Source organism: Dreissena polymorpha, chromosome 3 (genome assembly GCF_020536995.1).
Source record: "Dreissena polymorpha isolate Duluth1 chromosome 3, UMN_Dpol_1.0, whole genome shotgun sequence".
NCBI lineage: Eukaryota > Metazoa > Mollusca > Bivalvia > Myida > Dreissenidae > Dreissena > Dreissena polymorpha.
The window spans coordinates 81,809,681-81,826,410 of NC_068357.1; the positions used below are offsets into that span (position 1 = coordinate 81,809,681).

Genomic DNA, 16,730 nt, shown 5'->3' on the forward strand with positions numbered 1-16,730 from the left:
GACGAAAATAAATGGTTTCACAGTAATTACTAAATTATCCTGAAATATTTCTTTACACTTTCTAAACTATTTTTATTGATAATTTTACAACAGTATGGGGTTTTGTCTATAGAAACTAAGATGTAATTTTAGAATATTTGCTTTGATGCCTGGTAACTTTGAATATGTGAACACTGCAGCTATAAAGAAAAGGCTTACGGAACAAATGTTAATTTTTACCACTAAACCCTTTCCAACTCCATAGTAATGTAAAATAACCATATGCAGCCAGCATAAAATGAAAAGTTTTATGCCGTTTGCTGCTCATCAGTAACTAAAGAATGGAAAATAAAGCTTCAATTCTAAGAAAGGTCTTTAATCTCATATGATTTTTTAAGGGAAAACAAACGTGTCAAAGTGGGTAAAGGGTAAACCCAATTTTTATTACACACCTCGCCAACAGAAGTCTTCCGTTTCCTGCGTGTTGTCTGCTCCTGTGTGGGAAGGCTGGGAGCCATCTGACCGGGTACCAGCAGTGTCATCTCCTTGGAAACATCCGGGGTCTTCACCTGCAACCACAAAGCATGGGTCTATTACATGTTCATATATATTTTACAAATTGTTAATAAATTATTATATTTTTTATACTACTCATCTATGTTTGTCCCTTTTTGAATTTGTTACCGGAAATGAAAAGAAGTCAGTCCAAAGAGGTATTTTATCAAATGTAGGAAACAAACTTAAATTAAGATTAAAGAAAACTTTACAGTTTCATTTTGAATTGTATTGAAAATGTATAAATGAAAATGAACACGGACAAAACAGAAGTCCCAAGCCATGTTAACCCTTTCCCCCATAAGAAGCAAAGTAAATGGCTTTTTAAACAAGCATAAAACCAGAACAGCCTGCAAGTAACTCGTAGTCTGTTCAGGTTTTATGCTGTGTGCTGCTTGTCAGTAATAAAGGATTGGAAATGAAGCCTTTAAAACTTGAATTTAGTAAGAAAGGTATTTATTGAAATGTAACTTCCTAAGGGACTACAAAGCGTCAAAAAACGTATCTATGAGGGTAAAGATTTAAGTTATCAGAGTAAGCTAAGTACTTTAAGAGTTATTGCAGGATCCAGATGTCACTGGTACTTACCTTAGAAACACTTGTTTCCTTTTTATACACAGACTTCATGGGGTCTTCTCGTACCAAACACATTTCAGGCTCTGATGTGGAATATGCCTAGTATGAAAACAAACACTTTTAATATTTCTCTTTGTTGTTACATATAATTATAACAGCTTTAAATGTAGCAGCAGGCTGAAGTTATAAACAAGGGCTATTTGTAAAACATGCATGCCCCCATATGGGCTCTCAGTTGTAGTGACAGCCATTGTGTGCATATGTTTTTTGTCACTGTGACCTTGACCTTTGACCTAGTGACCTGAAAATCGATAGCGGTCATCTGCGAGTCATGATCAATGTACCTATGAAGTTTCATGATCCTAGCCATAAGCTTTCTTGAGTAATCATCGGGAAACCATTTTACTATTTTGGGTAACTGTGACCTTGACCTTTGACCTAGTGTCCTCAAAATCAATAAGGGTCATCTGCGAGTCATGATCAATCTACCTATCAAGTTTCATGATCCTAGGCATAAGCATTCTTGAGTTATCATCCAGACACCATTTTACTATTTCGGGTCACCTTGACCTTTGACCTAGTGACCTCAAAATCTGTAGGGGTCATCTGCCAGTCATGATCAATGTACCTATGAAGTTTCATGATCCTAGGCATAAGCCTTCTTGAGTTATCATCCGGAAACCATTTTACTATTTCCGGTCACCATGGCCTTGACCATTGACCTAGTGACCTGAAAATCAATAGGGGTCATCTGCAAGTCATGATCAATGTACCTATGAAGTTTCATGATCCTAGCCATAAGCGTTCTTGAGTTATCATCCGGAAACCATTTTACTATTTCGGGTCACCGTGACCTTGACCTTTGACCTAGTGACCTGAAAATCAATAGGGGTCATCTGCGAGTCATGATCAATCTACCTATGAAGTTTCATGATCCTAGGCATAAGCGTTCTTTAGTTATCATCCGGGAACCATTTTAATATTTCGGGTCACCATGACCTTGACCTTTGACCTAGTGGCCTGAAAATCAATAGGGGTCATCTGCGAGTCATGATCAATCTACCTATCAAGTTTCATGATCCTAGGCATAAGCGTTCTTGAGTTATAATCTGGAAACCATTTTACTATTTCGGGTCACCGTGACCTTGACCTTTGACCTAGTGACCTGAAAATCAATAGGGGTCATCTGCGAGTCATGGTCAATCTACCTATCAAGTTTCATGATCCTAGGCATAAGCGTTCTTGAGTTATCCAAAACCATTTTACTATTTCAGGCCACCATGACCTTGACCTTTGACCTAGTGACCTGAAAATCAATAGGGGTCATCTGCGAGTCATGATCAATGTACCTATGAAGTTTCATGATCCTAGGCCCAAGCGTTCTTGATTTTTTATCCGGAAACCACCTGGTGGACGGACCGACAGACCAACATGTGCAAAGCAATATACCCCCTCTTCTTCGAAGGAGGGGCATAATAATGCTAGTTACATGCTTACATCAAGGGACACTTGTACTTGCAAATATTGCTTACCTTAAAAAAGATAACTTTATTTCTGTAAAATTGCGATAAACAATAAACTTCAGACACTTAGAATTCATTTCTATGCGACAACGTGTGCCTTACCACTTTTTCAAAGGTGGGTTTGAGGTGGTTGCCGTGCACCAGTATTAGCTTGTGGTCCTCCTCATCACAGACATAGGCTGCCAGGATCTGTATGGGCCGGGGAACCTCACCCTTGCCACAGTCACTTGCTATCTGGATTGTTACCTTTGGCAACAGGGGTTTCTTTAACTTTCTGCAAGTATGTGGGTCATATACACAGTCACTCGCTATCTGGATTGTTACATTCGGCAACAGTTTTTAAAAAAACTTTCTGCAAATATGTGAGTCATATACATTCATTTAACATTCAACTGGATTCTAAACTTTGGAAACTTCATGAAAGGCTAACCACCTGTTTGACACCACCAACCCACCATACCTCTACCTTATTACCAGGGATTTTCATTTTCTTTCATTGAAAACCTGTTTAAGAACAGCCCATATCATGTTTATTCAGCATTGATACAGGTTTTGACCTTCAACTGGATGGAAGCGTAAATATTGTTTTCTTAAAACCCATGAAATTATGATTGTCCGGTCAATGCAGTTGATCACATGCAGACAATCTTCTAAATGGCCTTACCTACATGTATAAACTTGGTGAATGCAGTAAAGGTACATTTGTATAAGGTCAAAAGTCCAGAAAAATGCTTCACACAACCACAACGTATATGGCAAGTTAATGAAAGCCTGCTTTTAGACAAACATGTAGATCACATGGAACCTACTACTCTTCATATCTATTGGCATACATTACAAAAGAGTTGTTTTCTACATTTACATTTTGCTTAGTCTGTAAAAACATTTACATTTTGTTTAGTCTGCAAAGACAAATCACCCATTTAACAATCCAATAAATCAGTAGAAGAAATATCTGTGGAATAGCGACATAAATAAAATCAGAATATTTTAACAGTACATGTTATCATGCTTAGGGTGTTGTTTTTAAGCCAGTGATGAATATATGAACAAAATGATCATATAAGGTGCTATAATTGATTGCTCTTGGCAAATGGGGCTAAATTCATGTGCTATAAGTGTTGTCCCAAATAAGCCTGCACAGGATAATGAGGGTCGTCGATTGCAGCCTATTCTATAAAAGCGGAGTGTTGTTCCTGATTAGCCTGTGTGAAACTGCACTGGCTCATCTGGGACAACACTTTACGTACATTCATTAAGCCCCATTTTCCCACATAGCACCTTAAATACAAATTAAAGCATGCAAGAAGAAGCAATGTTCCTGTCTAGATGGTCAGCCGTACTTCGCTGGTAACGCTGACAGTACAGACAGGGGAGATAATCTACCCCGGGTATACAACCCTGTGTACAGCTTAAGTACACACGGTTGTCAAGACCGGGGACCATGGAGCAATTGTCAGTGGCGACATAAAATATGAGCCATACTCTGGGACAACTGGGCTAAATGCGTGAGCGTAAAGTGTCGTTCAAGATTAGCCTGTGCAGACACAAGGACAACACTTTCCGCTGTTTTTAATATTTTTTATTTTTATTTAAACACAGTCTCTTCTAAACAAAAATCCAGCAGGGCTCAACATTAAACTAAAAACCAACTTGCCCTGCCAGGCAAGTTCTTAGAAATTCTACTTGCCCTGAACGTAAACCACTCGCCCAAACATGAAATATCACATTAACTGTAAACCTCATATTTTTTTAAAAAGATCAAAATGATACACCTCAAAACCTTTTTATTTTTGCACATTTAACAAAATGATTACAGCAATAAAAGTGTACTTAAAGTCTAAATTAACTGCTCTTTGTTCTTTTTTTGCACTTGCCTTGGCGGACAACTAGATTATAAAATAACTTGCCTGGACCCAACATTCACTTGCCAGGGGCAATAGGACAACTGTTAATGTTCAGCCCTGTCCAGTCTAGGTGGAGAGTGTCGTCAATGATTAGCTTGTGCTGACTGCACAGGCTAATCCAGGAAGACACTTCAAGCAAAGACAATTGGAATAGTTCTCCCAGAACAAGGCTCAAATATTGAATAGTGAAGTAAAATGCACTCACCCATTCAATGTGTGCTCGAAGATTAATGCCTTTCCACACTTTGTTACAACAACAAGAACTATGGCCTGAAAAAGATAAAAACAGGGTAGTGAATCCTTATAAACATAATTTTGCAGATTAACACAAAATTTAGACAAATTCTATATATTAAAGGCAAAACCAATTACTTGTGACACAACAGATATTATTATTTTGAGCAGAGGTTTTAAGAAAAAAGCAGTAGTAAACATACAAAAAATCAGTATGTATTTACAAACATGTAGAAATGCATATGGTTTTATTAGCATAGTTGCGGTTATGTTAGAGCTACATTTCAAAAACCGACATGGAATGGTTGACCATTATGAAGCCTTACCTGATAAAAAATCAGACGAAATATCTATTTAATATAGTATATGGTAATTCTAACATTTTTTTATTCAGAAACGTTTTCTTCCAAGAATATTGCTGACACCGTTTTTAGTGAATTTTTCTATGACCGTTTAACGTGATAAAACCTTCTAAGAAACTAAAACAAATTTTGTTTGTAAAACAATTCTGTTCTGGTTGATAGTGATCTCACACCTACTTACATATCCTTAAACCAGGGCCTAATGAATTTGACCTCTCCCAGAACAGTAAACAAAGGAAATTGGTTAATTATAAATAGAAATTAACATATTCTCAACAGGAAGTGGGGCATAAAGCACTTTCATTCTTTGTAAATGTGTAAAAAATAGCGGAGTACGATGAATGGTTTATGATTTATGACATGGATTCTGACCTGCCTTTCTATGGATTTAATGAAGTAGAGTTTGAAAGTAATAGAGATGTGTTAATTGAAATTAAAATGATTTACTTTGAGCCAGAAATTAATGTTACGAGTAGAGCTAACGGTTTAAATGTGGCATCGAATTTAATGGATTCGCGCAAATTCTGGACAAGTGTTGTGTCTGTAAAATATTAAATAGAATGCCGTAAATGTATCAAGTCGGAAAAGAAAACGGATGGTTGCATAATGGTATGCGTGAAATAATGTAATTCTACGTATTTATTTTCATAGTTATGTCATTTTGAAACCATTCACATTCGTCACGATATGGAATTTCCGTTTCTAAAAATAGAACATTTTGGTAGCATGAACCAACAAGGGAGGCGACTCGTGATGTCAGAAATTGTTAAGGTTACAATAAACTAAATAATCGAGTCATGAAGGGCGTCATGTACTCTCTAAACCAGGGACCTATACTGTAAAGGTCCCTGTCTAAACAAATCATATTATTTTCCTCGAAGGTATGTTTTACACTTTAGACTGTTGATCTGGTTTTATCGTTTGGAGATATTGATAGGGTAAGCATAGGTGTTCACTATTAAATACCTGAAATAGGATAAAGTTAGAGATTAAAGTAAATAATGGTACTGCAAAAGGTTACAATCCACTAGAAAACGGCCGAAAAAAGAAGGTGCAAAAACAGTCGATTTTGATTTGAGTCGAATTCTTTTTTGGTTTGAACATGACATATCTTTTTTATTGCTTAAATCGATTCCGCAAAGAATGCCCGTCAAGAAAAAGTATGGTTATGATGGTCTCTATGTGCAAAATGTTGTATTTATTTTCGCTCAAATTTGTCGCGTTTACATTGAAACATATAAGGAAACTATTTAGTATATTTTGACCTCAACATTTACTTCAGCAGGAACTTCCCTGTATCTTGCAACTATGCTTTCAACACCATCGGCGCTCTCGTTTTACAAGTGAGTGTGTTATCTTTGAAATATATAAACAATGCTTTTGAATTCATTCCTTCATCAAAACTAAACTTTAACTTGATATAACCTTCTCATGGGATGACGTCTGCATAGACACAGGTTCATATAAACAATGCTTTTGAATTCATTCCTTCATCAGAACTAAACTTTAACTTGATATTACCTTCTCATGGGATGACGTCTGCATAGACACAGGTTCATCAGAGAGGGAGAAGGCAGTTATGGCATTTTTGTCTTTGGACTCCATGTCTATGTGCCTAGAATGAACCATTTTAATTAAAAATATTGTAGCTATGGTGAATGTGATAGAAATGCACATCTTTTTATATCATGAACCTCAAATATCAACCTAGGACACTAATTCTCAAATAGCACAGTTTAGCATGGTTGAAATGAACTCTTGGTGTTTTTTCAAAAACAACAAGACCTGCATTTGTGAAACATTATGCCCCAAGTGCGATTTGAATGCGTACCGATGATATTTTCAGAGAAAATCGTTAAGTCCAAGGCCCATCACTTTCCCAAAAATCAATAGATCGGTACAAATATCACACTTCATCTGTAGGTCATGTAGGTAGACTCACATACCAAATATCAGCTCAATATCTGGAAGTGTTGCATAGAAAAGTCCGGAAAACGGAATTCCAGACGGAAAGACCGATGGAAAATGCGACTCCTTTATGCCACCCCTACAAGGGGCATTAAAAACGTCCTTAATCCAAATATGCTTTCATATTTTTGGGTTTTCAGTAGTGCTGCAACAGAATACCGATATATCGGTATATATCGCAATACGCAATCCGCATATTGTATTGCAATACGATTTTGATCATACCAGTAAGAAAATTAAAAAAAAATCCATCTACATTTCGTCCAGAAAAGCTATCCAAAATAATGATATCAAGGTAAACAAAACAAAGGGGTATTTAGTTAAAATAAATTGTTATGTAAAAAAAGCATTCTAAAAAGTCTATTATATGGAGTATCATTGTAACATGGGAGCATTCGTTCGATGCTTTTGAACGAATTATCGTTGAATTAATAACGCACAACTGTAAATGTGTTCTTCGATTTGGAAATGAGCATTATTAAATTTGTAATCCGAATAACAAAAACAGGCTTCCGAATTGTAATGCTAACGCGACAATAAAAAAGTGCTTTATCCTTTGTCTCAATAATTATGCGCGAAAATTATGCAGACATGTAGAACGTCGCATGGAAAGTGTGGGTGTATTTTGTGTTGTATAAAAACGGGAACATCACATCAGGCGATTTACAGGTGTTCAGTGGGAAAAAACACCAGATTGGACATTATTTTTATCACATCTTTAAATAGTAACAAATGCCAAAATGTATTTGATACCAAGAAAATTGGCGAATGTTTGTGTTTCGTGTTATTCTTTAACACTTTTATAGTAAATATTTACCAGAATTTGCTTTAAAACTGGAATATACAGGATTATCGGGTAATTGGCAAGATATAATTCTGGTACAAGTTAGCAATATATTGCGATATATTGCAATACAGGTTTTTGAACTGACAATATATTGCAATATGCTTTTTGGCGTATTGTTGCAGCACTAGTTTTCAGTGCTAAATGAGAATCAAAGTTTGTACACAGAAAAAGTGTCATTGTGAAAAAATAGATGGAAAATGTACTGCTTAAATCTGCACTACAAAGAACGGTGTCAAACTTGAACATTAAGCATTATACCAAACTTTTGTAGGAAGCAAGTCAGTGTTACTGCATACCATGCATTGACTAGTCTGTCATTCATGGCTGCAGACAGGAAGTATGAATTCTCCACGTTGTCATTGACCCCTCCAGGGATGTGCACCATCCTGAATACCTCTGTAGCATGGCCAGTAAACGTCTGGAAATAGGAATCATTAAAATACAAGTTGACAAAAAACATTATTTTTTACTTATTTAATTGGATTTGTCAACAGTATTTCAGCCTTATCATGGCGGTCAGTTAGCCTACTCACACCTTTTCTGGAATTTTTTCTAGGTAAGCTAGTTTACCAGTACTATTAACGCTTTACCACTTAGATACGTATTTTCATGCCTTTGTAGTCCCTGAGAAAATTAAATTCCATTAAAGACCTTTCTTACTACATTCAAATTTAAAGGATTCATTTTCAACTCTTAGATACTGACAAGCAGCAAACAGTATAACACCTTAACAGACTGCGAGTTACTCAGCAGGCTATTCTGGTTTTATGCTGTTTGCACAAAGCCATTTTCAGTTTGCTTCTGAGTGGGAAAAGGTTAAGTGCACACTCTTATGCCAGTAACTGACAATGGCCTCTTTGAATCAGAGGTACATTAAATGGGAGAATGGTTGTACAAATAATTCCATGATCAATCCCCAGTCATGTGGCCTGGCAGGGAATCACCTGCCATCCTTGAATTTCTGCTCCAGTGATCCACCATTAAAGGTAAAAAGCCCATTTATATCATTCCAAGCATTTATTCATATGTGTTTAGTTTATATATATTAAATTGATGCGTGCAAACTCAACTTTCTTTGCTTCTGGATTTTATTTATGGCAATTCGATTTTTTTTTTTTATCAAATCAGATAGCGCTCTTTATTGGTACTTAATACATAAGGAAACACAATTACCGAAATCTACATACTTTTAGCAGATGTTTATTTGCCAAGTCCCAAAGTTTAATAGTTCGACCTGCCGACAACAAATGCTTTGAAGAGCACTTGCATAGACTGTGTACAGCACCTTTATCCCCTTGCCATTTGCTGAAACAAAACAAGGAAACATTGTAAAGCTGATATTTAGGTAATGTTCTCAACAAAATACCACTAGCACAAATACTAATAACAGTGAAACAGAATTTCTATTTATATTAATGTTTTTCTTTGTGACAATGTTCTTTAACAACATTAACAAGGGCTGTTTGTAAAACATGCATGCCCCCCATATGGGCTTTCCGTTGTAGTGACAGCCATTGTGTGAATATGTTTTTTGTCACTGTGTCCTTGACCTTTGACCTAGTGACCTGAAAATCAATAGGGGTCATCTTCGAGTCATGATCAATGTACCTATGAAGTTTCATGATCCTAGCCATAAGCGTTTTTGAGTTATCATCCAAACACCATTTTACTATTTCGGGTCACCGTGACCTTGACCTAGTGACCTGAAAATCAATAGGGGTCATCTGCGAGTCATGATCAATATACCTATTAAGTTTTATGATTCTAGGAATAAGGGTTCTTCAGTTATCATCCGGAAACCATTTTACTATTTCGGGTCACCGTGAACTTGACCTTTGACCTAGTGACCTCAAAATCGATAGGGGTCATCTGCGAGTCATGATCAATGTACCTATGAAGTTTCATGATCCTAGGCATAAGCGTTCTTGAGTTATCATCCGGAAACCATTTTACTATTCCGGGTCACTGTGACCTTGATCTTTGACCTAGTGACCTGAAAATCAATAGGGGTCATCTGCCAGCCATTATCAATCTACCTACGAAGTTTCATGATCCTAGGCATAAGCATTCTTGAGTTATCATCCGGAAACCATTTTACTATTTCGGGTCACTGTGACCTTGACCTTTGACTTAGTGACCTGAAAATCAATAGAAGTCATCTGCGAGTCATGAGCAATCTACCTATCAAATTTCATGATCCTAGGCTTAAGTGTTCTTGACTTATCATCCGGAAACCATTTTACTATTTCGGGTCACTGTGACCTTGACCTCTGACCTAGTGACCTGAAAATCAATAGGGGTCATCTGCGAGTCATGATCAATCTACCTATCAAGTTTCATGATCCTAGGCCTAAGCGTTCTTGAGTTATCATCCGGAAACCATTTTATTATTTTGGGTCACCGTGACCTTGACCTTTGACCTAAAAATCAATAGGTGTCATCTGCGAGTCATGATCAATGTACCTATGAAGTTTCATGATCCTAGGCCCAAGCGTTCTTGAGTTATCATCCGGAAACAACCTGGTGGACGGACCGACCGACATGTGCAAAGCAATATACCACCTCTTCTTCGAAGGGGGGCATAATAATGGACTGGGAGACATGAATGCGCTCTCTCCCCTCTGTATATTTCTTATGTTTTCAGCATTTTCTTTTAAAAATTGTCCAGGTAAAAGATTATTAGTCTACATGTTCTTGTTTGCTCTTTATATTCATTTGATCAACTAGGCACAACTCAAACTGAATTGATTATTATAAAATTTAGTAAGTTGCAACAGAAAACAAGAGGGCCATGATGGCCCTGAATCGCTCACCTGACTCATTAAGATCAGATGAAAACTATGACCTCTATTGTCTACACAACGTTTTTCTATGATTTGACCTAGTGACCTAGTTCCTGACTCTAGATGACCCAAATACAATCCCAATCGAGATTTCATCAAGATAAACATTCTGACCACAGTTCATAAATATTGGATGAAAACTGTGACCTCTATTGTCAACACAAGGTTTTTCTATTTATTTGACCTAGATTTTTACCCCAGATGACCCAAATACAATCCCACCCAGATTTAATCAAGAATTCTGACCAAATTTCATAAAGGTTGGATGAAAACTGATCTCTAAAGTCTACACAAGGTTTTTCTATTATTTGACCTAGTGACCTAGTTTTTGACCCCAGATGACCCAAATAAAATCCCAACCCAGATTTCATCAAGAAAAACATTCTGACCAAATTTCATAAAGATTGGATGAAAACTGTGACCTCTATTGTCTACAGAAGGTTGTTCTATTATTTGACCTAGTGACCTTGTTTTTGACCCCAGATGACCCAAATACAATTCCAAACCGGATTTCATCAAGATAAACATTTTGACCAAATTTCATCAAGATTGGATGCAAACTGTGACATCTACTGTCTACACAAACAAATTGTTGACGGACGGACGCACGGACACACGCAGGCACGCACAACGGACGCCGGACATCACACGATCACATAAGCTCACCGTGTCACTTCATGACAGGTGACCTAAAAATATGTGTCGGAGATAAACATGAACAGTTGTGGTTAAAATCCCATAGAAACAAGGGCTGTTTGTAAAACATGCATGCCCCCCAATATGGGCTATAAGTTGTAGTAGCAGCCATTGTGTGAATACGTTTTTTGTCACTGTGAATGGTGGTGGTGGTGGTGGTGTAGTAGTAGTAGTAGTAGTAGTAGTAGTAGTAGTAGTAGTAGTAGTAGTAGTAGTAGAAGTAGTAGTAATAGTAGTTGTAGTGGTAGTAGTAGTAGTAGTAGAAGTAGTAGTAGTAGTAGAAGTAGTAGTAGTAGTAGTAGTAGTAGTAGTAGTAGTAGTAGTAGTAGTAGTAGTAGTAGTAGTAGTGGTAAAAGTAGTAGTAGTAGTGGCAGTAGTAGTAGAAGTAGTAATAGTAGACGTGGTGGTGGTGGTGGTGGTAGTAGTAGTAGTACTAGTAGTAGTAGTAGAAGTAGTAGTAGTAGTAGTAGTAGTAGTAGTAGTAGTAGTAGTAGTAGAAGTAGTAGTAGTAGTAGTAGTAGTAGTAGTAGTAGTAGTAGTAGTAGCAGTAGCAGTAGCAGAAGCAGTAGCAGCATTACAAGACCAATACTTAAGAATGATCAAATGGGAAAAGGTAACCTAGCACTGGCAGTAAATATGGGGCTCATTTACAGGTCAGATCTGCAATCTCTGCTGTAAAATGAGATTTTGAATGAATTAAAGGGAGGCAAATCTGTAATAAAAAGAACATGCATAAACCGTAGTTGTTTCCCTTGTTTGAACCATGCTAAATCCTTTCAAGTTTGGAAAGAATTAGATGAAAAATTTGGACTTTATTGCATAAACACCATTTTCTCAATTCAAGGGGAGGTAATTCTGTACTTCATGGACCAATAATGCTCATTTTTTGTAGGGTTCGTGTCCCATTGATATAAAGACACTGTGCAAATTTGGAAAGGATCGGACAAAAAATGTGGAAGATTTTTGAAAGTTTTCACAAAATAGGCAAAAACGAATAAACATGCAAAGTTCAACGAGCTCCTGCGGCCATGTTTTTTGACGAATCAAATTTCTTTGAACAATTTTGTTCAGGGGAGCCTTCAAAGGTCATCCCTGTGAAATTTTTTGAAAATCTTATGAGCGGTTTCTGACAAGAAGCCTTTTAAAGGTTTTTACCATATATGGTCATGGCGGCCATCTTGGTTATGTGATCAAATTTTTTTTAACAATTCTTTTGTCCCATGACCTAGGGATGCTCCACATGAAATTTAGTTGAAATTGGCTCAATGGTTTAGTAGAAGAAGATGTTTACAAATTGTTTACAGACGGACGGACGGACGCCGGACCCCGAGTGATCACAATAGCTCACCCCGAGCTATCGCTCAGGTGAGCTAAAAAGCAACAAGAATATATGTATGAGTATGCTTCTGGTATGGAACTCGCATAGTACAGAGGTGTTACACAAGTGTTAACACTTTACCATTTAGATACGTATTTTGACGCGCATGCCCCATAGAAAGTTAAATTTAATTAAGACCTTTCTATCTAGATTCATTTAAAAGCTTTATTGCCATCCCTTAGATACTGATGAGCAGCAGACAGCAAAAAACCTGAACAGACTGGTTTTATGCTGTTTGCACATAGCCATTTTCTCTTTGCTTCTGAGTGGGATAGTGTTAAGTGACAATTCTCCCCAGCAAAGATACTTACTGTTTTATGGTTGATGATGTGACTTCCCACTGTATAATTTGCTTATCACTTGAACAACTGTACAAGGAGTTAGACTCAGGATACCACACAACACTGTTCACTCTGTCGGAATGTCCATCAGTCTACAACAAATATATTTGGTCTAAAAAGAAAAATTACTTCTACTTAAACAACAGAATGACTCCTAAGCTCTTTATTAAACGTATACAACAATGCAATGAAGACCATTTGCATGTGCTGAAATACATGATACACTTCAGTCAAGATACTGGACTAGCAGGACATCTGTCTATACGGCACAGATGCCCCCAACACTCATATATATTTCTGAACTCCCCTTAGTCCACAAATGAGCTGTTTATGGCCAAATTTTACTGTTAACCTCTAAGCGTGACCTTAACCTATGAGATAAAGAGACGATTTACAAACGCAACACTCGGTCTCCTCATGTGTTTTAATTTTTAAGTTTATTTAAGTGCAACTGCTATGTTATCCCTGACCATAAAATATTATGCTTTTAATAGAGGCTGTATGCAAGCTATGTGTACCAGCTGGCTATGAATTTCTCCCTTGACGACGCTGTAGAGGATGATTGAGCCTGACACTGTTCCTATAGCAACCAGGTCGAGATCACTGATAGCTTGACCAACATCAGACTTATTGCTCCTCCTTCGCTTTCGTTTTGGTGTTCCCTAAAGTAACAAAAGAGACAAGTTTAGTTTCCTCAATACATATAGATTGTCCTATTCTCTGTGCAACTAAGTTTTTATCCAAATATCAATACACGCTCACTTTCCATGCGTATGGCGTGACGTTATACATTACCACATAAATCATGCGTGCTTTTTGTCGTAACAAAGGGGTCAATATGAAATACACATGGAATGTTTATTTGATGCTAGAATTTGTAAACGTCACATTAACATAAACAAGGGATGTTTGTAAAACATGCATGCCCCCCTATATGGGCTATAACTTGTATTAGCAGCCATTGTGTGAATACGTTTTTTGTCACTGTGAACAATGGTGGTGGTGGTGTGGTGGTGGTGGTAGTGGTAGTGGAAGTAGTAGTAGTACAATAACAATACTTATGAATGATCAAATGGGAAAAGGTAACCACTGGCAGTAAATATGGGGCTCATTTACAGGTCATATTTGGAATCTCTGCTGTAAAATGAGCTTTTAAATGAATTTAATGGAGGCAAATGCTGTAACAAAAAGAACATGCATAAACGGTAGTTGTTTCCCTTGTTTGAACCATGCTAAATCCTTAAAATGCCTATTTCCAGTAACTGTGACCTTCACCTGAGACCTTTGACCTAGTGACCTCAAAATCAATAGGGGTCATCTGCGAGTCATGATCAATGTACCCATGAAGTTTCATGATCATAGGCCCAAGCGTTCTTGAGTTATCATCCGGAAACCACCTGGTGGACGGACCGACAGACAGACAGACAGACTGACATGAGCAAAGCAATATACCCCCTCTTCTTCTAAGGTGTGACCTTGACCTTTGACCTAGTGACCTCAAAATCAATAGGGGTCATCTGCGAGTCATGATCAATGTACCTATGAAGTTTCATGATCCTAGGCCCAAGCGTTCTTGAGTTATCATCCGGAAACCACCTGGTGGACGGACCGACAGACAGACAGACAGACCGACATGAGCAAAGCAATATACCCCCTCTTCTTCGAAGGGGGGCATAAAAATGGGAAGTGTGTTTCGGATTACAAATAGATTTCCGATTGAACTTTAGTGGTCAAATGTGTCGCGCATGAGAACTAAATACCATGAACAAATCATTCAGTGCTGTTTTGATTGGTTGATTATAAAAAGATATGAGGAATTTCTATCTATCACTCAATTGTAATTCCTATTCTGGCAGTGTGGTATCGAAGGAGACTTCCCGCAGTCCAACAGCTGTAATCTTTACAAATCGCAGATCTGTTTTTTTTAGAAACCAAAGGCATTGAAGGGAGTTTTTGAGTAACTTGAACTGGCCCCTGCTATGTATAGGGTGCATAAAAACGCATGATGGAAGTAACACCAGATAAGTGAAAACAGGGAAGAAATTTTTTGAAACAGCGACAGGGTTCGACATAAACTTTTTTTAGAGCAAGACCGTCGGACCAGCTCCTCTTAAAATGTACTAGCCCGAACCTGATGTTTACTAGACCATAAATGACATAATAATATCAAATTAACACAATTGTGTCATGTAACTGTTTAATCAGGATTTATCAGTAAATAATCAGTGAACACCAGATTTTTTTATGCATAGAGTAAAACAATAAAATATAACTTTTTTTTTGCTTTTTTTGTCAAATTCAAGCCATGGGAACTGACTCGATTTTCCATCTAGGATACAATTTATGTGTTCGTGTTTCTTCATATTAACGTTTCGTGTCAGTTTGAGCGTCGGATTCTTTTTTATTAACTGATTTGTCGGACGAAAATCTGAACTTGAACAAAGCCATTCTTTTAATAACATTCTCTTGTCTGCTACGCAAAAATGTTTACATTGACGATACCGATTTTCGATAGAAGTCGTAAAATCATGCTCTACAGTTTTACGACACTGCAGAAAATCATTAATATATATGACAACTTGACCAATGGAAACTAGCAATTTCTGCAAAAAGCTCTCCTTTCCGTCTAAAAATACCGATGAATCATGTGAATGCTCCGCGTTTATTTAAATACACTAGTTTTGTTTTAATGTAACGGATACGAGAGTAATTTTACACATTAAAAATAAAGGTTTTCACAGCAGTTAGTTATAGTTATATATATGAAACGGTATAGATTTTTTCATGTACGACCAGTCGGACAAGCTAGCACGCAGTTTTACTAGCCCGACCACCGATCTTACTAGACAATGTCTGTCGGACGTGCCTTAGTGTCGAACCCTGAGCGATGTAAAATGTACTTCCGAAAATTATTGGTGAAAACCTGTATATCAGAAAATTTTGAGTAACAAACAATAATTACGTTTGCCCAAAAGGGGAGGTCATAAAATTTAGTGTCCGAAAAACTTAAGAGTAATTATGGTATCCAGCTACAGGGCTCGACATTTAAGGTAGTCGGACTGTCCGGGACAACCAAATTGTTAGTCCAGACAAGTAAATAAAGAAATTTGCTAGTCCGACAGGACAAGTGGTCATTATAATTGTATAACTTAGAAAAAAAGCCTTTAAAGCCATTATTTCTGTGGAGATATCACTAAACTTTTCAGAGTATATTTTGTATACGTTTAATCGTTGAAGCCCAAGATATTCCGATAGATCCATGTGATACATGTACTACACTGTATTGTTCACAAGGGAAGCAACCCTTAACATTTTTTCTTTGCCAAGATAACAAGAATGTTCTCCCTTGTAAAGAATATGCATTTTACGACACCAGTACACACCGGTCTTACAGACAATTAACGTAGTGACGTCCTCCTTATGTATAGAATGATTTTTTTTAAACATCAGTTAAGTACTGTACATATACATCACTTTTAACATTTTCTGTTTGATGTTGGCAACACACAAGTTTTTGTCGG

At 37.1% G+C, this 16,730-nt stretch overlaps 1 protein-coding gene across 1 annotated transcript in view; it reads right to left on the bottom strand.

Annotated features, from left to right (window-relative positions):
- LOC127874982 (WD repeat-containing protein 43-like) overlaps window positions 1-16,730 on the bottom strand; it is a 29,885-nt gene that overhangs the window by 10,345 nt on the left and 2,810 nt on the right. The window contains exons 2-10 of the mRNA XM_052419706.1: window positions 13,728-13,871; window positions 13,180-13,301; window positions 9,139-9,256; window positions 8,248-8,369; window positions 6,658-6,751; window positions 4,746-4,810; window positions 2,736-2,907; window positions 1,123-1,209; window positions 432-548 (exon numbers count right to left, since the gene is read on the bottom strand). Of these exons, the coding sequence (XP_052275666.1) occupies window positions 432-548; window positions 1,123-1,209; window positions 2,736-2,907; window positions 4,746-4,810; window positions 6,658-6,751; window positions 8,248-8,369; window positions 9,139-9,256; window positions 13,180-13,301; window positions 13,728-13,871 (1,041 nt within the window). The remainder of the gene's footprint in view (window positions 1-431; window positions 549-1,122; window positions 1,210-2,735; window positions 2,908-4,745; window positions 4,811-6,657; window positions 6,752-8,247; window positions 8,370-9,138; window positions 9,257-13,179; window positions 13,302-13,727; window positions 13,872-16,730) is intronic.